This window comes from Protomyctophum bolini, assembly GCF_963924005.1.
Source record: "Protomyctophum bolini genome assembly, chromosome: 14".
NCBI lineage: Eukaryota > Metazoa > Chordata > Actinopteri > Myctophiformes > Myctophidae > Protomyctophum > Protomyctophum bolini.
In genome coordinates, this window is record NC_137875.1 from 11,311,839 (window position 1) to 11,324,601 (window position 12,763).

Consider the following 12,763-nt stretch of genomic DNA (forward strand, 5'->3'; position numbering starts at 1 on the left):
TGGAAAGGCTTGCCTCAAAACACAGTCACCCCAGGCGTACAGCTGGCGGAACTGCTCAGCATGGACTCGTTGTGATGTCAGAACAATCATTGTGATGTCAGAACAGGCCATGCTTCATATATGGAGATATACAGGACCTACGGGTGATCAGGTCCAGAGCCCTGGCAGAGGCTATTGTGCTGGTTCTGGACAACTGTGGGTCCGACGGACTTGACACCGGGCACTGCACTCCCTGTGGGGGTGTGAAACGCGTGTGTCAAATTTGAAGTCGGTGGGGCGAACAGTTCTCGAGCTACATGGATTAAAGACGTACGTACGTACGGTACGTACACACAGAGACTTGGTGCATTTATAGATAGATAATTGTGACAATAAGCACCTCATAATTGGAGGGTAGGGTCCAGCTTCCTCCTCATCCTTCTCTCTGCAACCACCACCTTCAGATTGCCCAGTTTAACTCTAACTATAGAGCAGCTTTCCTCACCAGCTTGTTCTCTTTGTTGCCATTTCTTGTGTTGGTGCGTGCGCGTGTGTGTGTGTGTGTGTGTGTGTGTGTGTGTGTGTGTGTGTGTGTGTGTGTGTGTGTGTGTGTGTGTGTGTGTGTGTGCATGCGTGCCTGCGTGCGTCCAATATATCACGGCAAAGTAGAGGACACTGGCTCCTACAGGCTCCATCTGCAGCAGACTGTTGCACAAACAATTAAGCAATTTTTGGAGCATCAAAGCATTGTCATTCCTTTTTTCTTCAGGAAGAACAGCATGCTCTGGTCTGGTCTCTTCCTGTAGAGTCTACAGGAAGAGACAAGACCAGAGCATGCTGTAGTATAGTCTACAGCAGTGGTAACCAACCTTTTCAAGCCCAAGAGCCCATTTTATTCCCAATTGTAAGCCATGATCTACCACTAAAATATGTTTTGAAAAACCACTTGTTTTTGGCGATTTCTGACAGGCTCAATGCATGTGCACACATCCAGACAAAGTAAATTCTGATAGTTATATAATTAATGCCTAAATATGTATTAGAAATATACATATTAGGACAAAAATACAAATAAACTTCGTTTTTTTTAATAAAAGAAAATGCAAAGGACATTAAATGAATTGCTTATACAGCACAATATTTTGTTTCTCAGTTCGATGAATATTCACATTTACAGTCCAAATGACAAATGCATATGACCATATATTTGAACAGATATGGTGACCGTGACAGATACAATACTCTCAGGGTCAGCCCACCTTAATGAGACTGCTGAGACTGACATTATCTGCAAGCGTTTTGAAATCTGGTTCATAGTTAGTGATTGCCAGTCTGAGGGTGTCATTAAAATGTGAGACAGTCATACGAGTTGGATTTTATTATTTTCATTTGTCAAAGGGCCATTTCACATAAGTAAGTGGAGCCAAGCCAAAGCTTGAGTGCACACGACACAATCAGGGGATACTTGTCTCTGCTCACAAGCGACCAAAAGTCTTGGTCTCTAGCTCTGCCCTGCAGTTGACAGTCATTTACTAGTTCAGAAATATCCATTTAATAAACGTAATCTTTGAATGCATTGTACACATCCTCACCCCGGGTCCTTTTTTTCAATGGAATAAGGGCAAGAATGTCCTCTTTGGTGGTAAAATCAGGAAAAAAAACATTCAGACAAACACAATTAGCTGGGCAGTGTGGACTCGTCAAACTGAAGTGAAAAGTATTCACAAGTCTTTGAATACGTTTGTATCAATGCTTTAATTTCCTCCTTGTTTTTAAGGTTAGAAAACAAGCAGTCTGCCGTGACATTCAGCAATTCTTTAACCATGTCCCCGTCCATAAATGGTTTCTTGCACTGAGCCAAAACATGGCTAAGTCGGAAGGATGCATGCTCCCATTCCTGGTGGAAATGATTATTGATTATGATTTATTTTCCCGCCGGGCCCTCTATAGTCAGAATAGAGTAGTCACTGCTTGCCTGTGTAGGTATAGTAGTGAGTGAGAGGCTGTTTAGCTCTGTGGGTTTTTATACTGTTCTGTTCTGATATGCATGACTATTATGCACAAGTTGTGCATCACAACACAGGGGTTACGGGAGATAGCGGTCAAACAATAGAACAAACGAACTCCGCAGTTGATGGCCCAATACACACATCTGGGGCCATCACTGCGAGCTATTCTAAATCCACGTTCTGTGCATTGGTAGTGATGGCTGCCTGTCAGTCTGACACCTGCTCACTCCGGGATCTACTTGAATGGCTCGTGCAAGTTACATGTAGCTCGCAAACCCCTGGTTGGTTACCCCCGGTTCTACAGTGTAGACTATAACCTCTCTCTTTGCTCTGGCACATCACGGACCTCACGGTGGCATCACAGACTTATTGTGTAACTAACAATGCTGTCCAGATGACACAGGTAAACCAGGTTGGCACATACAGTACATGGAACCAATTGTGGTGCACTCTCTCTCTAATAATAATGAATTAATTGCATGTACTGTATGTAGCACTTTTCCAAGTGTTCAAAGCACTTTACAATGTTTGACAGGGGGGGGGGGCATAATTTGACAGCAGGAATTGCCTGTCATAATTTGACCCCCCAGTATCAGGATGTATTAGGATGTTGATATTCATTCATCAGCCAACACTCCCCACTCACAGGTAGTACCCCCCCCCCTTAGAGTAATGTTATTCCATATACAGTAGACACATACAGTACAAAACCGAAAAAGTACAAAAATAACGGCATCATCTTTAACTCTTAAAGTGTAAAAGAATGGACCCAGCTTCATTTTTACATATTCACACATTTTTCTGTGTATGAATAGCACTTTTAACAAACTGCTAAACAAAGTCAAACAGTGAGTCAATCTCACAGCTTGTGTATCTGTTGGCTTCTAGATTTAGTAGATTTAAGTATTATTTGGTAGACTTGGACAGGGTATGCACCCTTTTTTCGTCACGCTGCAATATGTTGCGAGCTAATTGTATATGTCTGCCATTTCTGGTGCATGACACCGGCGCACAACAATATCAGGCTTAAGAGAGAAGGAGAGAGACAGTATTCTTGACTTGTGACCTCGAAACCGAAATGTCAGAAAATCACTTTCTCTGTACTTCTGTATCTGATGGCTCCATATGGTATTTCTTTGTAAATCATGCTGAATACCACTTCTGACATAACTAGCTAATCCTCATGAAGATGGAACACTCCCTGAATGCTGAATGTGACTATATTAGTTTGGTGTGGAGCAGTGCCAAGTGGGATCAAATGGTCTGCGTTGGTTGGTGCCATGTCAAAGTCATTGTGGAGATATGCAGGATAAGTTTCATCCTATTAAAAGTCTGGCAGCTTAATATAAATGTATTTCCCCATTATCTCAACATGCCAGGGCGCTGAGTGGTCAACAAATCTAATAAGTCTTTCCACCCCCGCCAGGACAGTGAGTCGTCTATATTGCTGCTCAGCAGTCACAGGGCACTGCCAACATAATAGCTATCTCATTCCCTGCCACCCTGAGCTCATCTGGCACCCAGACAAGCTTTACATCATCGCCATGCAGGGCTAAAGCCAGATCAGGGCCATAATTATTCAGATAGAGTGCACAATTAAAGTGGTCTATCCTGGATGTGTATACAAAATGGTATTGATCTGGAGAGAAAGGAGAATGCACAGTGTGTGTGACTGGTTGGGTGAAAAACATCAAGTCCTCTGTTAATTTCAGGACCCCAAAACAGTCCTATATAAAAACATACATTAAAAAGCTACTGCAAGCAAATGTTATCAGTCCTTGTCCTTTGATTGATTGATTGATTGAGTTATTAACTGTGAGTGGACGACACCATAAAGCATTACACTTGTTTACAATAGGGCCCACCATTTTCAATTCATCAAAACATTTAGAGACGTACGAATATACACAACTATATAGTAAAAACAGGAAATCATCATAGAGGAGGTGAAAAGGGAAAAGAAACATATAGGGCTCCATTTTCGTCACCTCTAAACCCCTTTTTTTACTATTTTGAAAAACATTTTTGAATAGTTCAACTAGCCAATCTACATTGACACGTTGTGAGCTTGTTGACTGGCCATTTTAACTATTCAAAAGTGTTTTGCAAAATAGTTTAAAAAAAAAGGCAAATAATTTAGGGATAAGGGGTTTAGCGGTGACGAAAATGGAGCCCATACAGTGAGGGGGAAAAGGGGTGGGTGGGGGATTCAGATTTTACTGGGGCCAGTTTCGAATTGCAGCCGTCCATATAGGTGCCCTTTGAGAGCAGTTTTGAAGAAGTCAAGGAGTCTTTACAAATTTAACTTTCGCAAAAAAAGGTGGCTGAGCATGTTTTTTGGAGCTTAACAGCCTTTCAGCCCTTTCCGGTTAGGTTACTGTATGCGCTCTCTCTGATACCTGTTGGTACTATGGTACCAGCCAGGAGCGACAAGAACACTATAATCAACAGAAGTGTTTGTCAGTGAACTAGGTCGCCATGTATACCAACGCCAAAGTGGTTGCCTGGCACGAGGAAATGCCGTCCAAGCCCCAACCCATATCTAGGCCTTCAGTACTCAGTGCTGTAAAAAAATAAAAAAAGGGGCTTGCCTTTGTTTGCTCTGTGTAAAGCAGGACTTTATTGTTTGAGGCAGACTCACTAACATACAGAGTACAGACAGGGTGATATAAGCTAAAAAAAGGTACTGGCCATTATTAAATTAAAAGACAACATTTGAAGAATTTTGAACGGAATGATATGTAGGCCCTACTGTATCACAAGGGTCAACACATTTTGACTGAGTCACCATTAATTATTTTCTTGCCATCTACGCATATGTACTATAGATATGCTATTGGGACCTATCTCTGCCAGCTACGCTTATAAGCGTAGACAACCGTTTAATCCATATATCAACACACTGACCGTTTGTTGACCTTTTAGCATTGCTCCGGGTAGAATAGCCCTCCTCCGTCACCACCAGCGATGCGATTTCTAAATCCAGCTCCGTTGAGCCTCCATTATAACCCAATTTTCAAAGCGCTGTATCTCCAAAGGTTAGAGAGCTGTGGGCAGTTCGGAAACTGCCCACAGCTCACTGGTGATGTCCACCAGTGACGTCATCGTTAGGCAGATATTTTTTAAACAATATGTTTTTTACAAAAATGTTTAGATTTTTATTATCGTGAGAACGATGGCTTCCTTTTTCGCATTGCAACTTTTCAGGACTAGAAAGCCTGAAGTTTCTATTAGCTTGGATTCCCCATTGATGATGTCACATGGTGGACGGGTTTGTAAACTGCCCACAGCCCTCCTATGAGACACAGACTGAGTAGAACAAAATTGTGCCATTTTATCATGATTAATAGTGAGGACCTATTATATGAAGATAGGTTGAAAAGTGGTGAAGTGGTCCTTTAAGGTTGCCTGCTGTAAATCATATTCTGTGATTTATAAGGCATATAGCTAGCAATCTTTGCAAAGTTGGAACAATCATAACAGCATATGACATAACTAGGCTACATCAAAGCAAACTTCTAGGAATGCTAAAAGAAGAGCACTTTAATAAGAAGTGGGCTGGAGGCTGCACTATATTACATGAGTCACTGCATGGACGCCTGTTCCAAAACTGCACAGAGATCGGAGGCGTACAGCATTGATTCAGACAGCAGCCTCAAAAGCTCAGCCCATGCAGCCACATTGCATTTCTTGCTTCGCCAGGGTGTAGATTAGATTAGAACGACGGGAACTGCAGTTTAATATCGTCATGTTTCTTTTAGTCGTTGACTCGTTGCCATGACAGCTACAATAAAGTCCCTATAGTTTGACGACACGAACTAAAGGCACGATCGATCGTCGCAGCTGTTTCACCTGTTCTGGTCTCTTCTCTGGTCTGGACTGATCGAGGTCTCGTCTCCCTGCCGTGGTGTGGGTCTGGACTTGGTCTGACCTGGGAATGCTGCAGCATCATGTTATTGTTTGGACAGATTCGGACAGAGTGAGAACAATGTCAAAAGTACCAGTCGACGTACCGAACAGACCTCGTTTATTAACTTAATTAAGCCTGCTTGTCCTCAGCCGGCATGTCGACTCCTCGACACACCGTTGCCAGGACACGGTAAAAGGAAGAGGCTGAGCCTGATAGTGTCGTGTACAGCGCCATCATAACTGGCACAGACACACTATAATTCGCTACTACAATTATAAAGACGTTCAAAATCGTGATAGTTTTAACTCGACACAATGGGGACACCCGGCACTGGTGGTGATGCTGCAGTCACATATACATACCTGCAGCATGCATGGAAAGAGGATGAAATCTGCACGGAGGATCGACGTTATGAACCAGAGCATCTGCCTACACTGCTTGAGGATGAGGTAAACACATTTATGAAAGAAAGGCACCTTAATATCATATGCACACATTTTAACTAGTAGGCTTAGGCTATATGGCTATATAACGAAGTCCCCTAAAAGTCGTAGACTACTTCATTTCCTCCCAGTCTCCCACCTGTTTCTATTTTGTTATAAGTTATATTGGTCGTTGATTATTCTTTTAAATAAAGGCAATGATCGGATTTAGGGTCAGAAACACTTCCTACTACAGGATATCTTTGCATTTGAATAATCAACTTTGGGGCTATACTTCATTGTAGCCTACTGCTAGCAGTGCTAGGCTATTACTAGGCTATATAGACTACCTCACAAAAGTGACTTGGAATTTTCAATATAATTTATAGATTTATCATATGTCTGGATTTTTGCTCTTTTTAGCATAATGGGCCTCTCTTGCTGGTCTTATTGTGTTTGTATGGATAGTGTAAATTAAGATGAGTCAAGAAGACATTTGCAGATGTTTATGAGATAAGTTAGGGCCCGGGGGACAAGACATAGTTTTACATTTTCATGGCATTCACCCAATGCACAAAAAAATCCAACAAAAAAAGTGTATAACACAAGGTACCAGGGCAACAAGTACCAGCTCCCTAATCTCTGCTGCTCTCTCCCACTGTCCGTCCATCCATCCATCTTCAAAACAAAAAAAACAAACACTTTGCTTTTACTGGAAGGTCTGGGTCTGGCAGGTCGTCCAGAACTGTCTTCTAAATCCTAACAGACAAAAACGTATGTTGAAGGATCCCCAAAAAATTACGTAATTGGCCACAGACCCCCATCTCAAAAACATTTTGTTCCAGGGACCCCCAGAAGCAAAGATTTTAGTTAAAATGTACAAAAATGTATGTATTCAAAGATTTGCACAAATATGTTTAGTATAAAATGACATGCACAGATGCTTTCCCGGATTGAATAGGTTGAGCCCTTCTGTGGTAGCCTAGTTAAGTTTGAAGTACTTTTGGAACTCGTCATCAATTGAGAACTGATCACTTAATGACAATGATCATATAGTATTTAACTCCACATATCACAGTTGAGGTTGAGGTCTAAGTTAAAAAAATTAAATCTAATAATGAGAAAAATAAATAATCACTTTCCTACTTTACTGAAGAGATAATCTCTCAAGAAAGATGAATAAAATAGCAGAATCTGTCAGCACTACTAAAATATGTAAGGTTGTTGTTAGTAGGAATAAACAAAAGCAACCAGGAGGAAGTGGACTAAGTAAGGGGAGGAGCCAAAGCCAACTTTTTGTTGTAAACAAAAAAGGAGGCGCTGTCCCCAGAGGCAAAAGCCCTTTCCTTTTATAGTCCAGTAATTAAAGTAAAAATATCCTCTCAGGTTGGACAAAATTGCTTTATTTTGTTTCTCAACTGATTCGGACATTATTAAACCATTTTGGGTGGGAACCCCGTTTGGTGTTTTAAACACGAAAGTTATAATTTAGCTATTGGAAAAAAAGGTCTGCTATTTTTGAAAATTCGTAAAAATGTGGATATATATTCTTTCAAAGGGAATGTTTTTAACTCAGGTCTAAATGGTTAAGGGACCAAGAAGTCACGAAAATGGAATTTTGACAAACAAAAATCCACCACAACCCATCATGACGATGACCCCTGAAGGGAGGGTTGTCCCAATGACCTGAGGCAGAGTCGCAGTAGAACCTCTGGGCTGAGGGAAACTTATGTAGGACGGCATATTTAACTTGAGTAGAGATGGAGAGACTTCTAGGTTTGCTCTGCATGTACTGTTCTCAAGGGAAACTGTCTATTTATGGGGACACTGCTGCTGCTTAAAGTGGCAGTTTTCTGCCCTGTAATTGTGCAGCAGCACCCCAAGGCTCATGTACTGTAGATTGTCTTTGTTCAGCTGCTGCAGCCGAACTGCAACATCAAGGGAATGATCTCTGAGCACACAGTACAGGCAACACAGATTGGGACACTTGAATAATGCAGCTGCTCTATTTTGTTTGCAGATCTACTTGAATTGGAGATGGAGTTCTTACATTAGCAGAGCTAATAGTGAACATAAGAGAAAGAGCATTGTGACAATTCAGTTGACCAAGAGTTCGTTCCACTCACTGCATGGGAGAGAATAACCTCACGAAAACCTTTTGGGCCTCTTGTTATTAAAACCATATTTTGAAGAAAATAATTTAATACATTTATATTATAAAACTATTGCCAGTCTCACACTACATCACATCATGATTCTTGACGCATTGTGAGCTTGTAGATCTGGTATTTCTTTAAATGTTTGTGGAGTTATACATACATGCCCCGAAATAGGGCCACCACCAGTGGTAATGTGGTTAAAACACAGACCCTTGTTGTGAGTGTGTGCTCGTTGACATCAAAGCATTATCTCCTTTCATCCAGGTTTCCTCAGTGGGCACAACGTTGTGCTAGTATCAGCAATTGCACAGAACTAAAAACAGCATCATGTAATGTAAAGTACATGCAAAGCAATGGAATCCCGCTTCGCGTACTGGCTGCGTCTGTTCACAATAGCCACTTTGTGCCCCACCCCACCCCCCGCATGCTCTATTTTGTGCTAAAGCGCGCTTTTGTGCTCGCTTTCCGTCCTAACAAGAAGGTCCTATCTTCATCGGACAGCATTACAAAGATTCCATGATGGAATGTTCTGAGATCACTAATGCGGCCATATGGTCATGATGGGTCACTTATCTGGCTCTGGGTGTATGTGGGTGTAATAATTCACAACGTGTTGTGCATGCATGCGTGCGTGCATGTGTGCAGACGGCACACGCACCATATGTGCTCACAGCAGTAGAATGATGGCGACTTGTACTGTATCTTCCTAAGCGATGGCATTTTGCTGCTTGTACCAACTTATGACTCTGTACTGTACTGTACTGTACTGTACTGTACTGTACTGTACTGTACTGTACTGTACATACTCGGGAGCAGGAGGTGAGGGTTCCTCAGAGTCAGTAGTAAAAACCTACTGAGTATGAACTTGGATGTAATAGCAAAATAGCTATTAATCCATTTAGGCCTGACCTCAAAATAAAAAATAAAAATAAAAATATTCTAAATCCGTTTTCTGAAATAAATATTTTCACGATTTAAAAAAAATAGCAGACCTACAAGCTCGTAGTGCGCCACTCGGTGGCGAGCTATGAGCTTGTAGATCTGCTATTTTTCAATAGCTAAATTATAACATAATGTTTAAAACACCAAAAGTGAATATGGTCAGTGACAATTCAAACATCCGTGGGTCTGTCTGTCTGTCTGTCCATTTGTCCAACAGGAGAACGTGTCCCTGGCGGACATCCTCTCGCTGCGAGACACCTGCCTGACGGAGGAAGAGGTGTGGGCGGTGTGGGCGGAGTGTGTGCATGCCGTCAGAAGCATTGGAGCGTCCCACCTCTTCCACACCCTGTGCATAACGCCCGACACCCTGGCCTTCAACGCCCACGGAAACGTGTGCTTCATGGAGCAGCTGAGCGGTGAGTCTTCTGTTCCGCAACAGCCACAATGCTGGTTTAACCCGTTAAGACCTGAATCCAGATTCTACAAATGTCTTCTAAATCAGTGGTTCCCAAATTTGTCAAGGACCCCCAAATTGACATTTATTGGCCCCGCGAACCCTCATTTGAAAAGACATGCCAGGGACCCCCATGAGAGAAGATTCTTACGGCTCTAGCAGTGATTTTCAATCCGTTTAATTTCAAGGACCCCCAGTTTGACATGCATTAGTCTACGGACCCCCATTTAATAGCATTTATATCTCTGGGGCCCCCAATTTATATTGTAAAATCAATGCTAATTTAACTCTGAGAGTGTATGTAATGGAACCAAATGGACCCTAACGGATTTTGTTCCATTTATGCGCTCTGAGTTACAGACCCATAAGGGTCCATTTGGTTTCAAATTATCATTTAGCTGGGTCCCCCCTGGAACTCCCTCAAGTACCCCCCGGGGGTCCCCGGACTCCACTTTGGGAACCACTGTTCTAAATGCCAATTCATTGTCAATGGAAGCTGTATCGACGTGAAGATACAAAGATGCATCCGACATTTGTAGCTGCTGCAAAAGCTACAAATTGAAGCTGAGTTCCAACTTCCAGATGCAAAGCTACAACTATAGCTGCAATGACACGCGTCACTACACGGACGTCAACGACCGTGTGAGTATGACAGATATACAAAGACTTTGTATATCTGTCACGAGGCATCTTTGCATCTGCCTCGTGTGAAAGCAGCATTAGGCCACGTTTACACGGCGACAGTGTGTATGGAAAACGGCAAATTAAATATCATTCAGATATAAACCTTCTGTTTAGACGGCAACGCTGTTATCGGGGGTTGGAGACGCGACAAAGTGGACGCCTGGCGTCTCCATGCAAACGTGAAATACGAACGCACACTCACACACACACACACACACACACACACACACACACACCTTTATTTATAGAGCACCTTTCAGACATAAATGCAGTTCATCAAGTAAAAATGGTTTGATCATTTCAACTGAATTGCACTTAAAATGTCTTTTCACATAACTTGTTATCCAGCTTTACTGGACTGTGTCCTTTACTTGGAATATGATGAATTCTGTAGAGTGTAGATAAAACAAATAGCGTGCACACAGTGTGTACAGTGCACGGTGAACTATGTGTATCTATGTCATTAATCATAACGCTGCCCTCTACCGTGCCTGCTTAGCTATTGATCGTGTTTAATTGACCTCTTTGTGAAATTGTGATGAGATTGCACGCGTGCAAGCATGCACGTACGCAAGCACGCACACACACGCACACACACATGTTCCTCTTGTGAGAGTGTACGATTGAGTGACCTTGCAGGCTGTAATATTGATGCAGTCAGAGATCTAACGTGGATACCAGCTACTGTGGGAATGATGGGTATTGAGCATCCATGACGCAGTGTAATTCTCTCCAGACACTTGCTAAGTGCACACAGACATTTCAGAATGACATTAATTATGGCGGTTTGTAGAGAGAGATCACCTGGTAAACCAGTGTATACATTCTTCAAGCGATGGAACAAGTACTCGCATGTAATGTAAAAAGTATCCACATCACAAACAATGTGGAAATACTGCGTTACCAGTAAAAGTCTGGCGTGCAAAATGTACTTATACTAGAGTACAAAAGTAGTATATTTGCGATTCAAAACGTACTCAAATGTGCCAAAAGTAAAAGTCCCATTTCACAAGTTTTCAAAATGTCTAAAAATCTTTTGAACGTAAAGTAAAAGTATCTCAAAAGTACTGGAGTACATGTTCTTTCCTCCATTGTATTCTTATGTCCTGCTTTCAAATAACAACATTAATATTAAGGAACGTGTGCAACATCAAGTTATTTTTTTAGATTGGGAAATGTGAGGAAGCCAGAAGGATCCTTGGTTACCAGACGATACAGCATAGCAACTCCATCTGTGATGAATGTGTGACTTATTTTGGAACAACATACAAGATTGTTTAAGACCACTATTATAGAGCGCAGCAGTCCCGCCCCCTTTCAGAAAAGCGAGTGGCCCAGGAAATGAAACCCCAATGCATTTTTCCATCGGCACTTCGAATATAATTTATTTAAAGACGGTTACGCCGCGGACAAAGCCAATTCGGATCATGACAAATCATGACAATGAACACAATGTTTTGGGACGATCAAATCATTAGAAAGAAGAAAATAAAGGCAGGAGACAACACTATTTGTTTTGTTTTTCGTCTTATAAATTATTTGATCGTCCCAAAACATTGTGTTCATTGTCATGATTTGTCATGATCCGAATTGGCTTTGTCCGCGGCGTAACCGTCTTTAAATAAATTATATTCGAAGTGCCGATGGAAAAATGCATTGGAGTTTCATTTCCTGGGCCACTCGCTTTTCTGAAAGGGGGCGGGACTGCTGCGCTCTATTATAAGGCCCTATTATTTAAAAGAGCAAAATTTGCCGATCCAGCTTGAAGACCTGCTCTTTTCCCTATTTTGGAAATCTTTCTTGAAATGTTTTGTGCCAGGTAGGAAGTGGTTAAAAATCAGACCTGTCTGGTGGAGGGTTGTAGTGACCCTTCCTGACCCCAATCAGCATGCTGCATGCAGGGGTCAAATTGGTCCTACTCCAAACACCCATACACTCTAAAAGCAGGGTCAAAGGTCCTACTCCAAACTCACACACGGACACACAAAGCTATTCATTGGAGACGCGGTGTAATACCGTTCAAAAGTATTTGGTGTGTGTGTGTGTGTGTGTGTGTGTGTGTGTGTGTGTGTGTGTGTGTGTGTGTGTGTGTGTGTGTGTGTCTACAGGCAAACATGAGTCACCAACATTGTACTGTACTGCAGTATCTCAGAGTTGCAGAATGCACGCGTTATCAGGGTCATGGCTCATCATCTCGCTCCCTC

The 12,763-nt window shown here is 42.1% G+C and overlaps 1 protein-coding gene across 1 annotated transcript in view; it reads left to right on the forward strand.

Annotated features, from left to right (window-relative positions):
- Positions 1 to 6,148: 6,148 nt before the first annotated feature.
- kndc1 (kinase non-catalytic C-lobe domain containing 1) overlaps positions 6,149 to 12,763 on the forward strand; it is a 45,717-nt gene continuing 39,102 nt past the window's right edge. Inside the window, exons 1-2 of the mRNA XM_080782159.1 lie at positions 6,149 to 6,347; positions 9,639 to 9,837. Coding sequence (XP_080638285.1) covers positions 6,213 to 6,347; positions 9,639 to 9,837 — 334 coding nt within the window. The 5' untranslated portion in view covers positions 6,149 to 6,212. The remainder of the gene's footprint in view (positions 6,348 to 9,638; positions 9,838 to 12,763) is intronic.